The sequence below is a fragment of the Erigeron canadensis genome, chromosome 2, assembly GCF_010389155.1.
Source record: "Erigeron canadensis isolate Cc75 chromosome 2, C_canadensis_v1, whole genome shotgun sequence".
NCBI lineage: Eukaryota > Viridiplantae > Streptophyta > Magnoliopsida > Asterales > Asteraceae > Erigeron > Erigeron canadensis.
The window spans coordinates 43,553,335-43,571,779 of record NC_057762.1 but is presented as its reverse complement, the minus strand read 5'-3'; the positions used below and the strand labels follow the sequence as shown (position 1 = coordinate 43,571,779).

At 31.9% G+C, this 18,445-nt stretch overlaps 2 protein-coding genes across 2 annotated transcripts; both read right to left on the bottom strand.

Annotated features, from left to right (window-relative positions):
* Window positions 1–4,552: 4,552 nt before the first annotated feature.
* LOC122589297 (CASP-like protein 1F2) lies at window positions 4,553–6,706 on the bottom strand. Its single transcript, XM_043761573.1, has 3 exons — window positions 6,306–6,706; window positions 6,067–6,190; window positions 4,553–4,928 (listed from the first exon to the last, which is right to left on the bottom strand). Exons 1-3 carry the CDS (start codon window positions 6,521–6,523, stop codon window positions 4,707–4,709), a joined length of 564 nt encoding a protein of 187 aa, XP_043617508.1. The 5' UTR covers window positions 6,524–6,706; the 3' UTR covers window positions 4,553–4,706.
* A 6,177-nt stretch (window positions 6,707–12,883) lies between these two features.
* LOC122586942 lies at window positions 12,884–17,009 on the bottom strand. The gene is made up of 6 exons (XM_043758975.1): window positions 16,799–17,009; window positions 14,851–16,351; window positions 14,511–14,762; window positions 14,333–14,413; window positions 13,800–14,159; window positions 12,884–13,143 (listed from the first exon to the last, which is right to left on the bottom strand). The coding sequence occupies exons 2-6, from the start codon at window positions 15,982–15,984 to the stop codon at window positions 13,087–13,089; spliced, it is 1,884 nt and encodes a 627-aa protein (XP_043614910.1). The 5' UTR covers window positions 15,985–16,351; window positions 16,799–17,009; the 3' UTR covers window positions 12,884–13,086.
* Between the last annotated feature and the right edge of the window lie 1,436 nt (window positions 17,010–18,445).

Sequence of the window (18,445 nt, the reverse complement as noted above, 5' to 3'; positions counted from 1 at the left end):
CAAAGACGATGACAATGTCATCAAACTACAATACCATTGATGTCATCAAATGTATATACTAACAATAATAGAACAAAATGTACCAATCAGAAACCAAACCACATATTAGGAGTTTAGACTACGAATAAAAACTGGAAGAAAAATTGAAATTACAAAATAGTAAAAGTACAAACACATTAAACAACTTGGAAACTCTAAAAGTGACTTTGAAATCAACAACACAACCAATTTTAGCTTGTGAAAATCTTCCCCTGCTTCTAAATCACATCTTCAACCTGTAAAATCAAGTTTGTAAACATGATTATGAGATGTCAAAAAGTTTACTAGATGAATTCTTAAAATCAATGAAAGATAAAAACAATTACAACTCTTAAAATCAGTGAAATATAAAAGCAATTACAAAGTTTATAGGTGACAGTGGTCTTTTCCGGCAGGGTGGGCTTATTCCGACCAGCAGCGACGGTGGTCCCTAACAGAGGAATGGATTGGTTTTCCGGTGGCCATCGGTTATTGCTTAAGAGGTTCGGTGTTTTTCCCGCCGAGAAATCACATGGAGTGTTTTTGAAACCTTAAGATCTAACAAAGAACAATACCAAAAAAAGTTAGTCCTACATAAAAGATATATGAACAAAAAAAAAAGTTTGTTAGAAATAAAAGAGAGGTAGGAGCAGAATGTTACCCTTTACAGATAGGATTGAATACTTGAATGTTTCTTTTTTCCTTTTGTCCTAAATAGCGCCTTGATTTATGTAACTACATAAAAGATAGATATAAAGCATGAGAAAGATAGAAGAGTAACAGAGATATGAGATTGAAATAGAAGAAAGATGGAAAAGTTTTTTATTTAGTTGAAGGATAAATGGGATGAATTATTGGGATTAAGGGGTATATAGATTTAGATTTAAAATATTTGGGGGTTTAAGCGGGAACTTTGAAGAGGAAACGGGGGGAAACAAAATTTTGGGGAAAACATTTGGAGAAATAGGTTAATGATTTTTACACATAGTAAAATCTAATCAAATTTCAAAAGGTAAACATGTTTTTTTCTAAAAAAATATTTTTGCTGCCTTATCATTTCGTGAGCTTTTTTTGTTTTTTGCTAGGCACAAATGTAAATTTTACTGTATTGTATTTAAAATTAGATTATTAACACGAGTAATATGCGGATGAACAAATATAACAAATGACATGCTATTCTTTCATAATATCAAATACCGACACATTTAGATAAAAGATGTTACAATGATCATTATTTAAAAAATTATTGTAGCCACTATATACTGATAATTAAGTATTGTTTATTAAATAAATCTTAACACATTAACGGTATAAAACAAAATGCATATAACAAATATTTATTATGTGATATTATAAACATTTTAAAAAATTATTGTATCCACTTGCTTCATGTTCTAATTATAGTTTACAAACTTTATTCTTGAATATGATATACCCAAAATTTAAAAGTTTTAAGAAATATCCACCATCACACATTGTTCAGGTATATATTTATAGATGTCTTTATCAAAATATAGTATAAAACATTTGTTTCTTTTTTTTTTAACTAAGTAGTTGTTAATCCTAAAAGACTCTTTCTTTTTATTCACTATTTTAAACATTTCCATTTGAAATACTTTTAATATTTACTTGACAAACCTGTAATAACCTTAATAAATTTAATTTATAACATCTCCAAGTAACTTTTAAAATAACTACACTTCTCCATTTTACATCTATAATCTACAATATTTGCCACCGTCACCACCTGTCCACGATGCGCCCAATATGTTTGTTAGTCATTCAGTATGGGATAACAAATAATATATAGGGCCTAATAAGCTCATTCGGGTAAAAAAAAATGAAAACACATAACTCATTTGGCCCATTTATACAAATGATAAATATTTTATAGCTCAATAGGCACAATTTAATGACTGAGAAACATATTAGGCCCAATAAGCCCAATGATTAAACGAATGTACAAGAAGGTTTTGAACAAGTAAATGCAATATGTGGATATTGGAGATTGGATTTGGAGTTGGTTCCGCATTAGTGGGAATGGAAACACTATCTTGTGAGTCTTTATTATAGTTGATCAGATTTGATTTACAAAATCTGATCGGAGGTACTAAAGGATTATCAAGGATCGTCCTATTATTGATTGCAAAGTTTGATTAATTAAAAGTGACATGAATTGACTCTCGTATTTTTCAAAAGCTTCGTTTATAGTGTTAATCTAATAATCGGGCCTAATGAGCCCAATATGTTTCTCAATCATTCATTTGGGATACCAAATAATGTTTAGGGCCCAATAGGCTCATCCGAGTAAACAATTAACACACAAAACTCATTTGGCCCATTTATACAAATGATGAACATTTTTTAGCCCAATAGGCAAAATTGAATGATTGGGAAACTTATTTGGCCCAATAGGCCCAAGGATTAAACGAACACTGTACAAAAAGCTTTTGAACAAGTAAATGCAATATGTAGATATTGGAGATCGGATTTGGAGTTGGTTCCACATCAGTTGGAGTGGAAACATTATCTTGTAAATCTTTATTGTAGTTGATCGGATGAGATTTACAAAATCTGATCGTATGTACTAAAGGATTATCAGGGATTAGCTTATAAGTGATTGCAAAATTTGATTAAGAAGTGACTCTCGTATAGTGTTTATCTAATAATTGAGCCTAATGAGCCCAATATGTTTCTCAATCATTCATTTGGGATACCAAATAATATTTTGGGCCCAATAAGCCCATTCGGGTGAAAAATGAACACACACGACTCATTTGGCTCGTATATAAAAAAGATGAACATTGTTGGTTCAACAAACCAAATTAGTATAGACTAATTAGTGATTGTCGCCCAAATCTTATTGAATCCTAGTGACCGATTATATAAACATCAAGCCAAAAATAGATCAATTTACCCTAGATATAAAACTAAATATGACATTTCGCTATTAAATATCAAATGTTGATTCATTTCATGGTATATTTACAAAATAAAAAATTGAACCCCTGTTCTGCACACACAAAAAAAAATTTATATGCGAAGTGTTTTTTTACGAGTTGATTGTATGACAAACTCACTTTTACTCATACATACACTATTGCAAGGTTTATTCCATTTTTTTTTACGTTTAAAGAATTTGAAATTAAATTTAAATACACCACAACATAATAATAGTTATAATACATGTAGCAAGGACAATGTTCTCACAATAGGTGACCTAGGAATTTTTTAGTTTTTGGGGGAATTAAAAATTCTTATGCACTGAAATGAATTTTGTTAAGAAAAAAAAAATACATATACACTAAATAATAAATATATATGTTTTAGGGTTAATTTTAAGTAAATAAAAACAAATAATAAGGACAATGTTCTCTCTAAATGTTACTCGGGTATTTTTTTCATATTTGGTGGAAATTAAAAATTTTGAAACACATTTATATATATAAATAATAAATATATATATACGTATTTGTGTTCTTGTAATTAAAGTAAAGACATATAGTGAGGACTATGTCCTTGCTGTAAATTTGGGCCCACTTTTTACATCTGTTTTAACTTAGAGTCAATAACATTAAATTATTAAAAATCATGTTGTGAGGATATGGTCCTTGCTAAATGTTTGGTCAAACCAAAAAATCAACTAGACATACTTCTTTTGTGTTTTAGCATGCTTTAGTAAGGACATATGGTGTCCTTACTAATGATATTCCTTGCTAAATGTAATATTCTTGTAGTGTAGGCATGGCGTGTAATTATTAAACAGCTAGAAAAGACCTTCTATATCAATTATCATACTTTTATCACGTACCAAACAGTGTTGCCATCCATTATCAAAAAATAGCGACCGGCCACCAAGTATATAGCCATGATGAATCGTATTCATGAATCCTTTCATATTTAACGTATCGTGACTAATTCAAATCACTGTGAAACGTATCAAACTTGATCCTTCTCTTGTCATATATGTTTCTTCACTAAAAACGTAACATCATCTCAATTAAAACAAAAGGTTAGAAAAACATTGTCTCAATCACCATCAATATGTTAAGTCGTTGTTATGAACCCTTGACATAATTTAAAAGCCTAGTAATTAGTTAAATCAAATCCTTTTAAAACCCTCATAAAATGAGTGATCATGCAAATCACGAAATGGATTATGGCTTAGTTATATGGCAAATCCAAATATGTACGTCTAGCTAGGTTTCATACATATATGGGGTCTCAAGCCTTCAACCAGCAAATTTTTTACACTCTTTTGATATATAGTTTATTGCTCAAAACAATGGCCAATGAATGTAAATGGTTAAATAAATTGGGTCGTTATTTGATAAGTCATAGATTTAATGTTTTTTTCGTATTTATTGATTCTTAATTAACTGTACCTAACGTGCATATATAGTCACTTTCTGGCTTAGATACATATACATAGCCACATAGTTGAACCCGCTAACTTGTAGGTGTTAGATGCAAGAAATGGGCTAGCTACTACTAGAATTGCATTTATATATGTTAGATTCATAAAAACATACGATAACGACAATAAATCATTCAAATATATATATAAACACTTAGATATAAAAACATTAAACTTAATAACTAATTAAGACCACTAACATAAAAGCCAGTAGTTCACCAATCCAACAAGGGACATTGAAGTCGAAATAATCGCGCGTGCCATAATTCTTTTAAACCGGGACTTGTCTAGCTTTGTTGGCAGAGATGACAGTGAGAAGCAAGTAACAAAACAAAGAAACGTAACCCAAGATCAAGGAAGCAGCTACTTTGTGACAAAACTTCCCAAAGTTGTCACAAATCGGCATCCAACCCGCATGACTATTCCCATACTTTCCAATTTGAGCAACGGTAGTCGCGGCCGCACATCCTCCCGCCAACAACAACACTATCATCTGTGTTGGATCGGAACATATATTGTACAATAGTTACTTAAATCATATCACGTAGAATAAATACGGAAAATGATATCATCCAAAAAACAAACACTAGCTAGATATGAGACAAAACACTATCCAATATTGAAAAATGATGCACTGTACATCCCATATTCGGGTATGGGGGTTTCAATATTTGTATATAAAACAATAAATGTTGTTTTTCTATGTTAGGAAAATTGTATGTGAGTTCCAAATGGCACAAACTTTTGAAAAAAAATTTTATATGGATGGGGGGAATGTTCATTGAGGTATTTCTTATTTTACTGTGTACGTCTATATATATAAGCTCACAAAGTGCAACCCAAAACCATAAAAATCCACCCCCACCAACAACGACAAGATGGTCATGATGTACCATGAATTAACTTGAACACAAAAATGGTCAAACATAGAAGCAATATATGATAAACGTACATGTAGTTCATTAAGGAACTGTATAAATAAAATAAAGTAAAATTTAATGGCATTTTTTAAACAAGATATAAACGCTATGAATTAAAATAATTAAAATAAATATATAATACCTCTTAAGGGAACTTTTTGTTATATGTCATTGAAGTTGTCATTAAACTATTTTAATTTAATATAATTTCTCTATAACTGCTAGCTAATCAATTAACATAACTAACATAATTATTACGCCCATCAATCACATTGGTATCATCGACAACAACATTAAATGATAGGTCATTAATTCTTAAATATAAGTTAAATTAAAGTTATAAAAAAAAAAAAAAAAGTTACTCGTACTGTATAAGACCAAAAACTTTATTTAAGCTAAAAAAAAGGAGGTCAAAATTTATCTAAATCTAAACAAAGTAAAATGTTAACTGTTAAAACAACTTTCACAAGGTAGAAAAAACATGACCAACAAATTGTTTCTTTTAATTTTATCCCTTTTTCAAATATAAACAAAATCACATTTTGTACGTATGTTACATAAATACATTCTAGTCCAAATTAATACACACTATACGTTAAATAAATGTCACGTCATATTTGACTCAAAGAAACATAATTATTGGTCATTTATTCCATTAATAAAACAAATTAAATAAAATAAAAAATGTATATAAGAGTTAAATTATGTTACCAAATCATGAAGGAACAAGAAGAAATAGTTGATGGAGTTGGAAAACTTGCGTCCAAGCGAGAAAACGGGCAGCAAAGACAACACAGAAAAAGCACAGGCAACAGCATTCATCATTCCATAAAACCTTCAAAACAAACAAAGTACAAACATCAACGTACATTTTTTTATTAATTAATTACACCTATCTTATATATATATATAATACTCGTATATATATAACAAGATAATTAATAAGGTACTTGAAAGCAGGGGAGTAGGAGTAACGGGCGTCGAGATCAGTTCCAAAGAGGACTTTGGACTGTCGACTGTTGAACATCAAACATGCAGCTGTGACGGAGGTTGCGGCTGCCACGATTCTTAGCCAAATCTGTGAAGCCATGAAGGACAAATGTGTGATGGGTGAAGGGATTGGTCGGGACTTGAAGGCATTATTATTGTTGCTGTTTTCGGTTTCCATTATTAGTTTATATTTTTGTTATATATCAACTGATATTTAATTATATGTCGTATGTGCTTTATTGAACAAGTTATATTATTATTATTATTATATTATGTAGAATAGAATGTTTATATAAGTGATGTGTTTTTTTGGAGATGGAAGAATTTGTCGAAAAGGAAGGATATGCTGCCTGTATTTATATATGGGAGGAGGGGTGGTTAATTAGTGAGAAATGTGAAGGGAGGGATAACGTGGGTGGTGAGAGATTAAGAAGGAAGGAAGTAGTGGTGTACGTGTGAATGTGTGAGTGGGATTGCTGGACATGGATAAACTCACGTTTGGTTATATGGTAAATTTATTTTTGATAAGTTTACATGTTAATACGATAAACTAAAAAAATACCGTAGAAGTTTTATCTAGTACGTGTGATGTGTGTCATGAGTTGACATATCCAACCCATGAGTTACTACTCGTACTATTTTTTATTGTATTTTTACTTATTAATTGGACTTATCTACTAGTACTATACTACTGGCAAATAATCAAGAAATTAATTAATGGATATTTGAGTATTGGTTAATGGCTTTAAAGAGTTTAAACTTTAAGGCCTATTGAAAATTGAAATGTGAGTATTACATGTTGTCATGAACCGATACATTCATATAAATTACAATATCATTATCATTAATTAATAATAATACTTCTTATTTTCTACACATATAATGGACTAAACTAAATTAATATAAATACATTTTGTAACTACTTTTAAATTTGAATTAACTTTGCCTTATCAAAAAAGAAGTTGCATACACACCTAAATACAATTTATACATTAATATCTTTACCTCCACCGTTGATAGGCCATCACTCATCGCCCCCTACTTCCACAACCAAAAAATGGATTTTACCATAACAACAATGGTATCCACTTTCGACAAAAATGGAGTATGGAGGAGGTATGATACCTCTATAATAATATTACGATCCAAAGTTTTAATGCATATTGACCCGAAGTTACCTAAATATGTCAATATATCACACTTAAATTAATAAAATAAAACTAATAATAATCCTCTTAAATAGGATTATATTTCTGTGCGGTTAGATCTTCTATTTAAACAGGATGGTTTTTAAACTTTTACCAATAGAAAGAAAAAAAAGACATTATAACTCTTGTCATCAAAGAATACAATATTTACCAAACTCTTTATTCCCGATTTACCAACCACATACTTCGAGATCAAATTCCCACGATCTAATGTTTACTATTGTGAGGTTTCATTTGTCACGTGTTTTTCTATAAGAAAATCCTTTACTTTTATTTTCTTTTCTTTTTTATTTTTGTAAATTCTAAAACTTTTGTTTGAGAACAAGTCAATCTTTAACGCAAGTACCGATTAACAAGTGTGAATCTCACATAAAATAAAAAAATAGTTTTGTTACAATAATATGAGTATTTGAATAGGTTTAATGATCCGAGTGTTGTTAAAGATTCCTATGTTATGTCGAATATGTAAAAAAAAAAAAAAAAAACACTGAAAACATGAAAAAAAGTTAATATGATAACATTAAACATCCAACAATAATAACAAAATGCAAATTCCATCAACTACAACTATACTTGTTTTTGGTTTTATTTTTTTTGTCTTCACGCGATCATCATCAGGGTCATCAAATGACTTTGAATATATGACGAATATGATAATTACTAGAACTGAAAAAAAAAATAAAAAGAAAAAGAAAAAAAAAAATCTACTGATTCAAAGTCTCATAATCCAAAGTTGGAAAAAAAAAGTCAATCTTATCTTACAAGTAGATAAAATTTACTATTTTCAATCTTCATTGAATAATGTCATTCTCCGAACATTCTTCATAATAAAATCGTTGATTTTTGTATAATAGAGTATTTTCGGTTGCTATCATTATTAATTTGTTAAGCATATTTTTGCAATATTTGCTGCTTCAATTTTGACTTTTACAACTCAATTTTTTGGAAAACTGATTTCTACAGCTTCAAACTACTTTCAATCAGCAAAACTATAATACGTATAAACATTTTAGGATATACTAATAACAACGGCATTTAGAAATCGATCGGAGGCCCCTATAATTCAATAGCCCTGAACAATCGTCCCTATTGTATGTGTCTTAAATCTTAATCCACCATTGATAATCAATTAGAAAAGATGTAACATATCTGTAAAGATGAGACCAACTTAACAAATCAGCATCGACAAGGTCAAGGTTTAGAAAAGTTTAATGCCAAATGCCCTAAAATATAAAGTAAAAAACTTGGTTTAATATTTATGTGGATAATGAGTTTTATTTAATACAAAACAGAGATATAAACAGTTACGTATATCAAACAAGCTGTATAATCGTTAGGTTGATGTTTAGAGACTTGGAGCTCTTCGAAAACATGAATGTCTGAGTTTACTTGTATTGTTTAGAGATGTCGCATCTACACATGTTAGGGGAGTGTTTATTATTGGGGATGTATATGTTTTCAAGTAATTAATATGGTTCCAAATTAAAAATTAAAAGTATGTAGACGTTTGATCAAACTTTAGGCGTAGCTAGGTTGTATCATTCTAACTTTGGGCATAGCTAGATGTTTAATATGGGGTATATGTTTTTGGAAAAAAAAGTTTAGTAACGATCTAATGACGTTGACGTTAGATTAATATCAAAAGATAAAATGCTATTGGATTCTACAAACATTTATTAAAAATTAAAAATTTGGAAAATAAAGACCTTGTAGTTTTTATAATCCGGACTTACCGTCTTATAGTACCTGCGAGATTCAACGTCGAATAGCGTTGGTGGTGGTGGTGTGCGGCGATAGCGGTGGTGGCAGCGAGTAGCCGGGTAGTGTAGATTATTGATATATTTTGGTTTTGATGAAATGTTAAAATTTTAAACTTTAAATAAAAAGACTATTTGATTTTATAATATAATACATAGATATGTAATCGATGAATAGTTTGGTTAGTATAAAGGAGCATTGTAGAAAATTTTACGAAAATTAACTAGCCATTAGTGAGAAAAAGGGGATGATATCAACTTGGAACAAACAAAAGGTAAAAAAGAAAGACTATAAAAATAGATTGGGGGAGTATTAATTTATGCTCTCACCTTTCTTTATGCTCTGACTTTGTATATAAAAAGAAATTGTTGTTTTCATTTCGTTTTCATGAGCCAACGTAATGTCGCGTCTAACATAACATAAAGTTACAGTGGCCAAAACAAAGTTTACAATCAGAGGTGGAGCAAGTAAGGGGACGGGGTGCCTAGCCCTCGTCAACCATTTATATTTTTCATTACAAGGCTAGCTCATAGCCAACTAATACAAAGGTTTTTTGAATCAAGCCACCCCATCTATAAATGTATGATTTCTAGCCATAACAGTTTAAGTAAAACCTTTACATTTGGTCCATAAAAGTAAACCATCGTAATAAAATTCTATTTTACTAACATTTTATTAAATGATGTCTTTCACATTATATTGTATACAACGATTGGGAAAGAAATACGGTTGAGCCCCCTTAACGTGAAATCCTGGCTCCGTCTCTGTTACAATGGGTATGGTACAAGTTAGTCTCTTTTAAAAAAAGGCTAATACGAGTACAAAAAAGTTTTAGAAGCATGATTTAGGGGCGTTTAGGATATATATATATTTTTTTTTACCTGATTATCACGATGTATCATGACTACTCACCTCAATCTCGATACATATAATTATTGTCAAATTACACTAGTTTGAGCATATACAGACGGTACGCTAATGAAAACACCAAAATATGTCATATGTTGAAAATTTATACTTGTAACTAAACAACTATGGTCAAAATATGATCACCGGCTCTAGCATTTTACTCGACAAATGATCAAAACTCTTTTAGGTATTCATGTAAAGAAGTAAGAATTGATGCCATAAAGAGCGATTTGGGACCACTAGCTTCATTGATGTTCCAAATACTCTAGTAGATACTTTAACCTTACGATAAGTTTTTTCCCCAATTTAGTTCAATCCATCCGTTGCGGTTAATTCGTTATTGGCATGCAGTTATTTTATATATTGTATAAGGTAGTACATTTCTGTATTGCCTAATGTATGGGTTGATATAATGTTATAGTACCAATGTTCATAAAATTTTAAGGTCTTGGTCAAGTTTTAATTTACTCATTTGATATGATCTTAGAGATGACAATTAGTTGTTTTCTAGTGTCCGAAAGGGATTTTGGATTGATTTGGTCACAAAAGTCTAGTGATGTATAGGATAACCAATGGTTTCGTGGTTAATGTTTGTTTCAAAACTCTCTATATGAATTTTGATTCGAATGTGAGATGATTGATTGGTAATACTAATAATTTTACCGCAATTAAAGCTAACTTAAATTGGCCTTTAACATTTTTCTAGGATTTGTGTTCTACACTTCTATATGGAAAATTGAAAATAGGACTATAAGACTACAAAATAAGTTAGAGTGTTATATTCAGACATGAGTTAATTTGAAAACACTTTTTATTGACTTTTAACGGGCTCTGCCTTTACTCTTATGGGTTACGCCCTTTATAATTTTAGAGAAAAAATGATGAAATGAGAGGAAAGGAAAATGAGCGGCTCAAAATGGGAAGGGGAAAATGAGTAGGTGGGATTTGTCGCTAGTTTTTTCTAAAGGGATATCTTCAAATTCTCTTTTCACAAAATTCATATTCAAATCTATATCTATATATATACTTATATATTATTTTATAAAGCAAATAACATTTTCAACATTAACATTCAACAACTTAGCAAAACAACATTACATCAATAACCTACACTACTCGCCTCTACCGCCACCATCACCACCACCAATTGCCTTAGCCACCACCACTGTTACCGTCTCTGCCACCACCACCAACGCTCCGCCGCACACCACCACCACCTATCATCGCCACCGCCGTCACCATTTAACTGACGCGTCATGTGAGTACCGTTTTGGTTCATATTAGAACTAAATTAAACACCTCGAAGAAAAGTTGAATTTCTTTGCAATATGATACTAAGTTGGATAGCCATTGGCACATGGTATATTCTGGTCATAAATGAAGACCAATGGGCACCACAGCAATTGTGGAAGCACCCTACCCTAAACATAGGCCAGGTTAGAGAATTAAAGCCACTTGAAGCTGCCTAATGGGTATGAGAATTGATATTCGTATCAATAGTTTTAATTAATTTAACATACTGTACAAATGATATAAAAGAAATTCATTAAAAAATGTGGTACCAATATCACCTCCCAATGTGTATTGGGCACCCCCTAAGTTTTAAAAATGAGGTGCAGAGCATCCATAACCTTTACATGAGCAAATCCATGTTGACATGGATTCATATGAACATGATAATATTGACATCTTCATAATTCTCTCGAGTCTCAAGTTCATGAAAATTGATATCTAATGAAGTCCACAAACATGGCCAGAGCGAGGAATTTAAGTGGGTACATAGATTTATATATTGAATAGTTGATTTAATTAATGATATATTATTATATATAGTGATATAAACAATAAGTGAGGTCTACTTTTGGGCTTTAACAAGTTTATACGAAATGCCAAATTAAAGAAAGTATGGTTGATGTGACATGAAATGGCATTGTTATGGACTTGATAAAGTCAATTATAGCCGTAAGAAGACTATAATCGGATGAGACGTTTGGATCAATAATTCTTTAGTTGTTTTTTAAGCTCGTGGTTAGTTTGATTGTAATTCACAATAGTCTATAGGTTGTTTCTTCTTCTTGATGATACTAATTGTGTAATTGTTCTATACTAGGTTTGTACTCTTGTATTTTGACCTCTAATATTTTGCTAGTAGATTTTTTATATAATATATCTCTGCCGTTTTAAAAAATGAAAATGCTCCAAGACTATCTTCTAAAGTAAGACTATGAGAAGTGAGACAACTTTACCTCTAAGCCACCCCTGAAATGCCCCAAAGATGCCCTCCACACCGCCTCAAGGGGCAACTTTGGTTAAAAAGAGGAGTTCCCGGCATCGATGTATCCCCCATTCCATTTGATTAATTCATCAAAAATAGCCGTTACCCGTGCATTTTGGGGGCAACTTAGAAGTAGCCTCACTCCACCAATTTTAAAGGTTTTTATATGTTGAGTCATCGCCACTCACCACATGGGAGAAGACATCCCCTCGTGGGAATGCCTCGCTCCCTTCCGTCTAAATGGTGGAGTACTACATGACCAAATTGAATCAACTTGTTAAGCCCCTGACCTTCAATCCTTTCACAAGTAATACAAAACTGAAGTGTTTTCATGGAGCTCACACCCAAAATCAAGACCAAGGAAAGTGAAAATGTAGCGCCAATACTGTTGAAGAAAGTTAATTTATTACTTGAAAGAATGTACAAATTTACATGTGGTGTATCAACCTTTCAATGAGAAATTCTAACTTCTAAATGATAATCTGTACAACAATGATGGGCGGGTTTGCTCCATCAACATAGAAGATGACTAAATGTTACTTTTATTTAAATATACATACAGAAGAACAAACCGAGCTGTAACAAGGCCTTTTAGTTGCTAATGTCGAAGTACTTGGGATCTGATGGATAATGATACTCCGCATGTAACTGTGGTTTCAGAAAAATAAAGCCTCATTACAAAGTAACCATGTTGATATAGTTCTTTAGATTTTGTTGTGATGATGACATCAAATATGCCTCTTGTTATTAGAATTATTTCGTGAACTACGTAATAGGAATATAACATAAAATGACGGCACCATTTTCATAAACAATTCATTTTATAGAAAATTAAGACAGCAAATTGTATTTCTAATTGTCTTCATATGCCATTTGTAAGATCTGGGTTCTCTGTATATTTTCTATATTAGGTATTTAGGATTTACTTCCTACACAACTAACATCAACCACAAGCAATTCAGCTATATATATTCCATTTCACAAGAAATTGAACATGTGTAGCATTGACACATATAAAAATACTAGAAGTGGCAATAAGGGGGTCAAATGCAGCCCAAAGTGTATCTCATAAAACTTCTCTATATCATTTCATTCAGAAGGTAAATTTATTTTTGGGATAACAAAAACAAAACTTTTAAATCATGTTTGTCGCACAATTCACTAAAAAGAACTGGACCAAAAGGTCAACCAACTGAATCCATATATGAAGGTTTCCAGTTTTTGACCCACTACCAACCCATACCACCAATTTTCCCACTTCTAAATAAATGCAGAAACTGCAATGGTGAGAAGTTAAAATATACCTTGCCTTCGTCAGCATCAGAATGACGTTGAGGAAATACAACCCTCATGTCATTATACAAGTAGAACCGCCTTTCTCCTCCGATATTTTTGCTAATTTCTTCTGGTACGGAAGGTGGATCTGATTTGCACCTCTGTACCATCCTCGATTTTTTCTTAGAAAATGGACAGAGGAAACGAAGATGGAGAGCATAACGCAGGACCCCCGAGTTATTTGAGTTCTCGTTAGCTTTTGGAGAACTTTGCACGGATGAAGGAGACTTGGTTGCATCACTTTTTCCACATTCAGCACTGGTTAATTCACTGCTTGTTTTAGAAACCGGTGTTGTGGAAGCTAGAGTGACTTTCTGGCGCAGAAATGTCTGCATTTAAATAAACAAAAATGGACTTTAGCTTCCAACTGATATTTGATCCACTCACAGGTCATGAAGTGATCCCAATATTATTGCACTTAATTTTGACAGATACAAATGCTTTAACATAGGGTGGCAAGAGATATGCATTGGTAAATTAACAGCATTCTCATTTTATATACCTTGGTCCCAGCTGGCATGTCACTCAAGTCATAGCTACAAAAGAATGTGTGAATTGGAGTTTTTTCAGGATTGCTAAGAACCTATAGAAATCAATCAAGCAAATAAATGTAAAAATTGTTCCTTGTGCACAAGCTCAAAAGCACATAATTAAGCACAGGCTAAAATTTTCAACAATACCAGCTGTATGCGGCCTTTCATAGGTACACGCAAGCGGCTTGTTTCCACTTGTGGGTCATCCATGCCAACACTCTTCTTCATTTTCTCACCTTTATGCTTATTTGACGGTAATTTCCCAGCAAGGTCTATGGATGAGTAGTATAGTAAGAAGTTATCTCCATCCACACTAGTTACTGCAAATGGAAGTTTCTGAGGGTGTGGTGAAAAACTTCCACCAGTAATGTTTAGGACCGCAAGAAACCCGTCAATTTTCTACAAATTGAAGAGTACGAAATGGAATTATCAAAATCATGTAGTAATGGAAAACTCGTCAACCAAGTAACCATAAAAGGAAACTGACCTGAGTAACTGCTCCGGAAGCTAAACGACCTGATAACAAAGACTCCTCAAAGGAACCAATCCAAGATCTTCTTACTTGCAGTCCACTTGGAGTTCTGCATAACTTGGGACTTTGGGTCAAAAAGGTTGAATCTTGACCCCAGTCACCCACCATTTCAATCATACTCTCTATTGCATTATGATCGGATTTTCTAACAACTTTAGAATCTTCTTCTCTTTGAAAGGATAGAATATCAGAGATGGTTCCATCAAGAGAGAACTCAATATCCTTCAAATTTAAACGACTATCATCTAAGTCGTTGGTGATAACCCTAGACGATTTTGAAGTTCTACTGAATTTTGGACCGAGTGGCGACAAAGAAAGGGGAGATGATACCACCTTTCTTGAAGGTATGGCTATGGGTGAATTTAAAGAACTTAGTGCAGAGTTTATGCTATCTACTCTAGGTGAAGACGAGAAAGAACCAACAGAGTGAATATCCGTGTTCTCAAGCAAAGGCCCATCAGTGTTTTTCCCATATATTACACTTTCCCCATTCCTCCATTGTTCAAAACTAGATGGTGATAGCACAAAAGGAGTCACAAACTTGGGCATCACTATATTATTAATCTTATGCTCTTCAAAGGCAGCAATAAGATTCTTACCAGAACTAACCTGAGAGCCATCCTGAGACTCGCTGTCGAATTCATTTGGTAGAATTAAACCATTCAAAGATGATGATAACTTTTTCTTAACCACAATTCCAGTGTTATCCGTCACTTTATCAGTACTGCTACTACCCACACTAGAGGAAAGACTATTATTATCAAAGGCAAAACCAGCAGAACTTGTTGCCTTCGATTCAAATCCCACTATTCTTGAAACAGCAGTTTGGACATTTCGTCCAGTTCTACGTGTGAACGTTGAGACCTTATCTGTAGAACTAAGTTTTTGCCAATTGACATGTTTATCTATGTGCAAGTTGGAAATATCTGGCTCTCTTGAAAGTTCTCCAGACACACGACTGGCATACATTCCACTCATGTCACAGGTGTTTAATCCATGAAAACGAGGTGGGGATTGGACCGAAGTGCCAAAAGATGCCGTCACTTCCTCAGCAATTTTGCCAGAGGAAGAAACATGAGGCAGGCCCATAACTTAAAACTTATTTATTCCTTCCTAAAACTTATTAAAACTAACTTTTTACTGTATATAACTATCTTATTCAATACAACAAACTTATAACCAGCAATCCAAAAAACCTATCATGATATAAATATACACATACAGCATTAATTTAACAGATGGGGGAACCTATCTTAATTTCATGCCCCGTATAAAGAACCTATCGACTCTCGGTTTCCAATCTTTGCTACAGCCCCTTCAAAAGACAGTGCAGGTATTTCCAAACCTAACCCAAAAGTCCAAATAGCACATGTTACACAATCGATAATCCCTTGAAATTTGTACGCGAAATAACATCCGAATTCCATTGCTTATTCCGCAAAATGGAGCCCAGAACCTGAACTCACACCACATTCAAACCAACACAAAAAGTCAGCTTAATTTTACAGCAAATTTACACTACATTTTTTTTAGTAACATTAAGCATATCATATATTTTAGTTAATAAAATCAAATGAAAGTTAATTGAGTCTAGTAGCATTGCAATAAGAATGACTATAAATCTATCAACTTCAACTTATTATTATTATTATCTTGTTTTGTTAATTCATTTAACAACAAACTATAATCATTCATTCAAGTACATAATAGATACAAAAAATCTAAGCATATCAAATTGGTACGAAAATATAACTGACTTTCTGACAATAAAATCTTATCATCTTTAAATTCAACTCCAATTAACAAAAAGGAAAACATATATTAATTATATACTCGAATTCAAACAAATAACAATAGATACATATAAAAATGAATTAATAAAATTAAGGGAAAAAACACGAACCAGTGGAGATTACGATCATGTAATTGCGATTAAACTGCCTTTATGATTTTGACTTTTGTAATAATTAATTAACAGAGGAATGATCGGAATTTATATAAGGTTTTTGATGAATTTCATTTATAATTTACTGATAATTGTGGGAAAAAAATGGGAGAGAAAAGAAAAAAGAAGGTGTGGAGAGAAAAGGGATTGGGAACCGTAAGGCTATGGGAAACCTTCCCTTCCCTTAAATATATACATGTGTACGTATGTATATAATGTATCATCAACTTGATAGATAGCCTTTCTTTTTCATTTTTATATATAATCAAATATCAGTCTGACATTTTCTATCTCTCTGTAATTAGTAAGTAAATTAAAGTCAAAAAAATAATTTTAGGTTCAATTCATCTAGACAGAGTAAAATTTCGAACAAGACGGCATGATTTATTTTTTTTAAAGTTAGTTATAGTTTTCCTTTTGGAATAAAAAGTTAGTTATATACATGTACATAAACTATCTATTAAAATTTTAAGTTCCATACGATGAATATATGAGTGAAAACCAAATTCTTGTTAATCGGCTGTTTTTATTCTATGGATTTTAATTGCTCTAATTAATTAAATATTTGGTTTCGCGATACTTGCACCCACACATCTCTAATGGCGAAGTCTGAATTTCTAAAGTCGACAAACAATTTTTGTGATAATAACAAGTATAAAATTAAAATTTCAAACACGAATATTTTTCTGTTTGTTTCGACTAAAAGAACAAGTATGTATACAAATACTAGTCCTAATACTCGTACGATGTATGGGAGGCCCGGAGGGGGTGCAAGCAAGACATTTTGAGGAGGGCACAAAAATTTAAAAATTTTATATATTATATTATATATGTAGGGAGGGGGTAAAATAAAACAACTATTAATCTAAAATAAATAAGACATAATATAAGCTTGACACATGTCCTTTACTAATTAATTATATTTTTAATAGACAAAGGGTGTTAATGTAAATTTGTTTCCCAAATTTACGTTGAGTGTTTTTCCCCAAAATATCAGCCCCCACTCATGTTCACCTATTTTCTCTCCTCCAAATAATAAACTAATTGCATATCTAATTAATTCGTAGAAGACGATGAATGAAGTTCATTATAATGAATAACCATCAAATAAATCAATTAACAACCCAACATCTGACATTTTTCACACCAGGTAACCATATACTCTAATCAATTAGAATGGTTCAAATATATGATCCACAAATCATCTACTACTTTATACACTTCCATTTTCTATTTGCGGTAGATTCCATCAATGAATACCCATGTTCATGAAGAAAGGATTCCCGAGAACCAGGCGGAGACGCTAATCCGTTAAATTATTAGATTACAATTATGTGAAGCAAAGTCAGAGTCTTCTACTTGCGGAAGAATGACGAGATTTTGCGGGATTTCTTACGTATATGATTACAATTGTGTCGTAAGTGAATTGATTACCAATACCAATTTTGTAGATTCAAAATGGTTTTATGCATTGTCGATATATTATGTTTATCAATTAATCAATATATCAAATGTTTCAATGTGTATCACCTAAAAATACGATTTTTTAGTGACCAAATTTGAGTTAAGATTTACTAATCCAATCAAAAAGTTTTTTGTTGTACA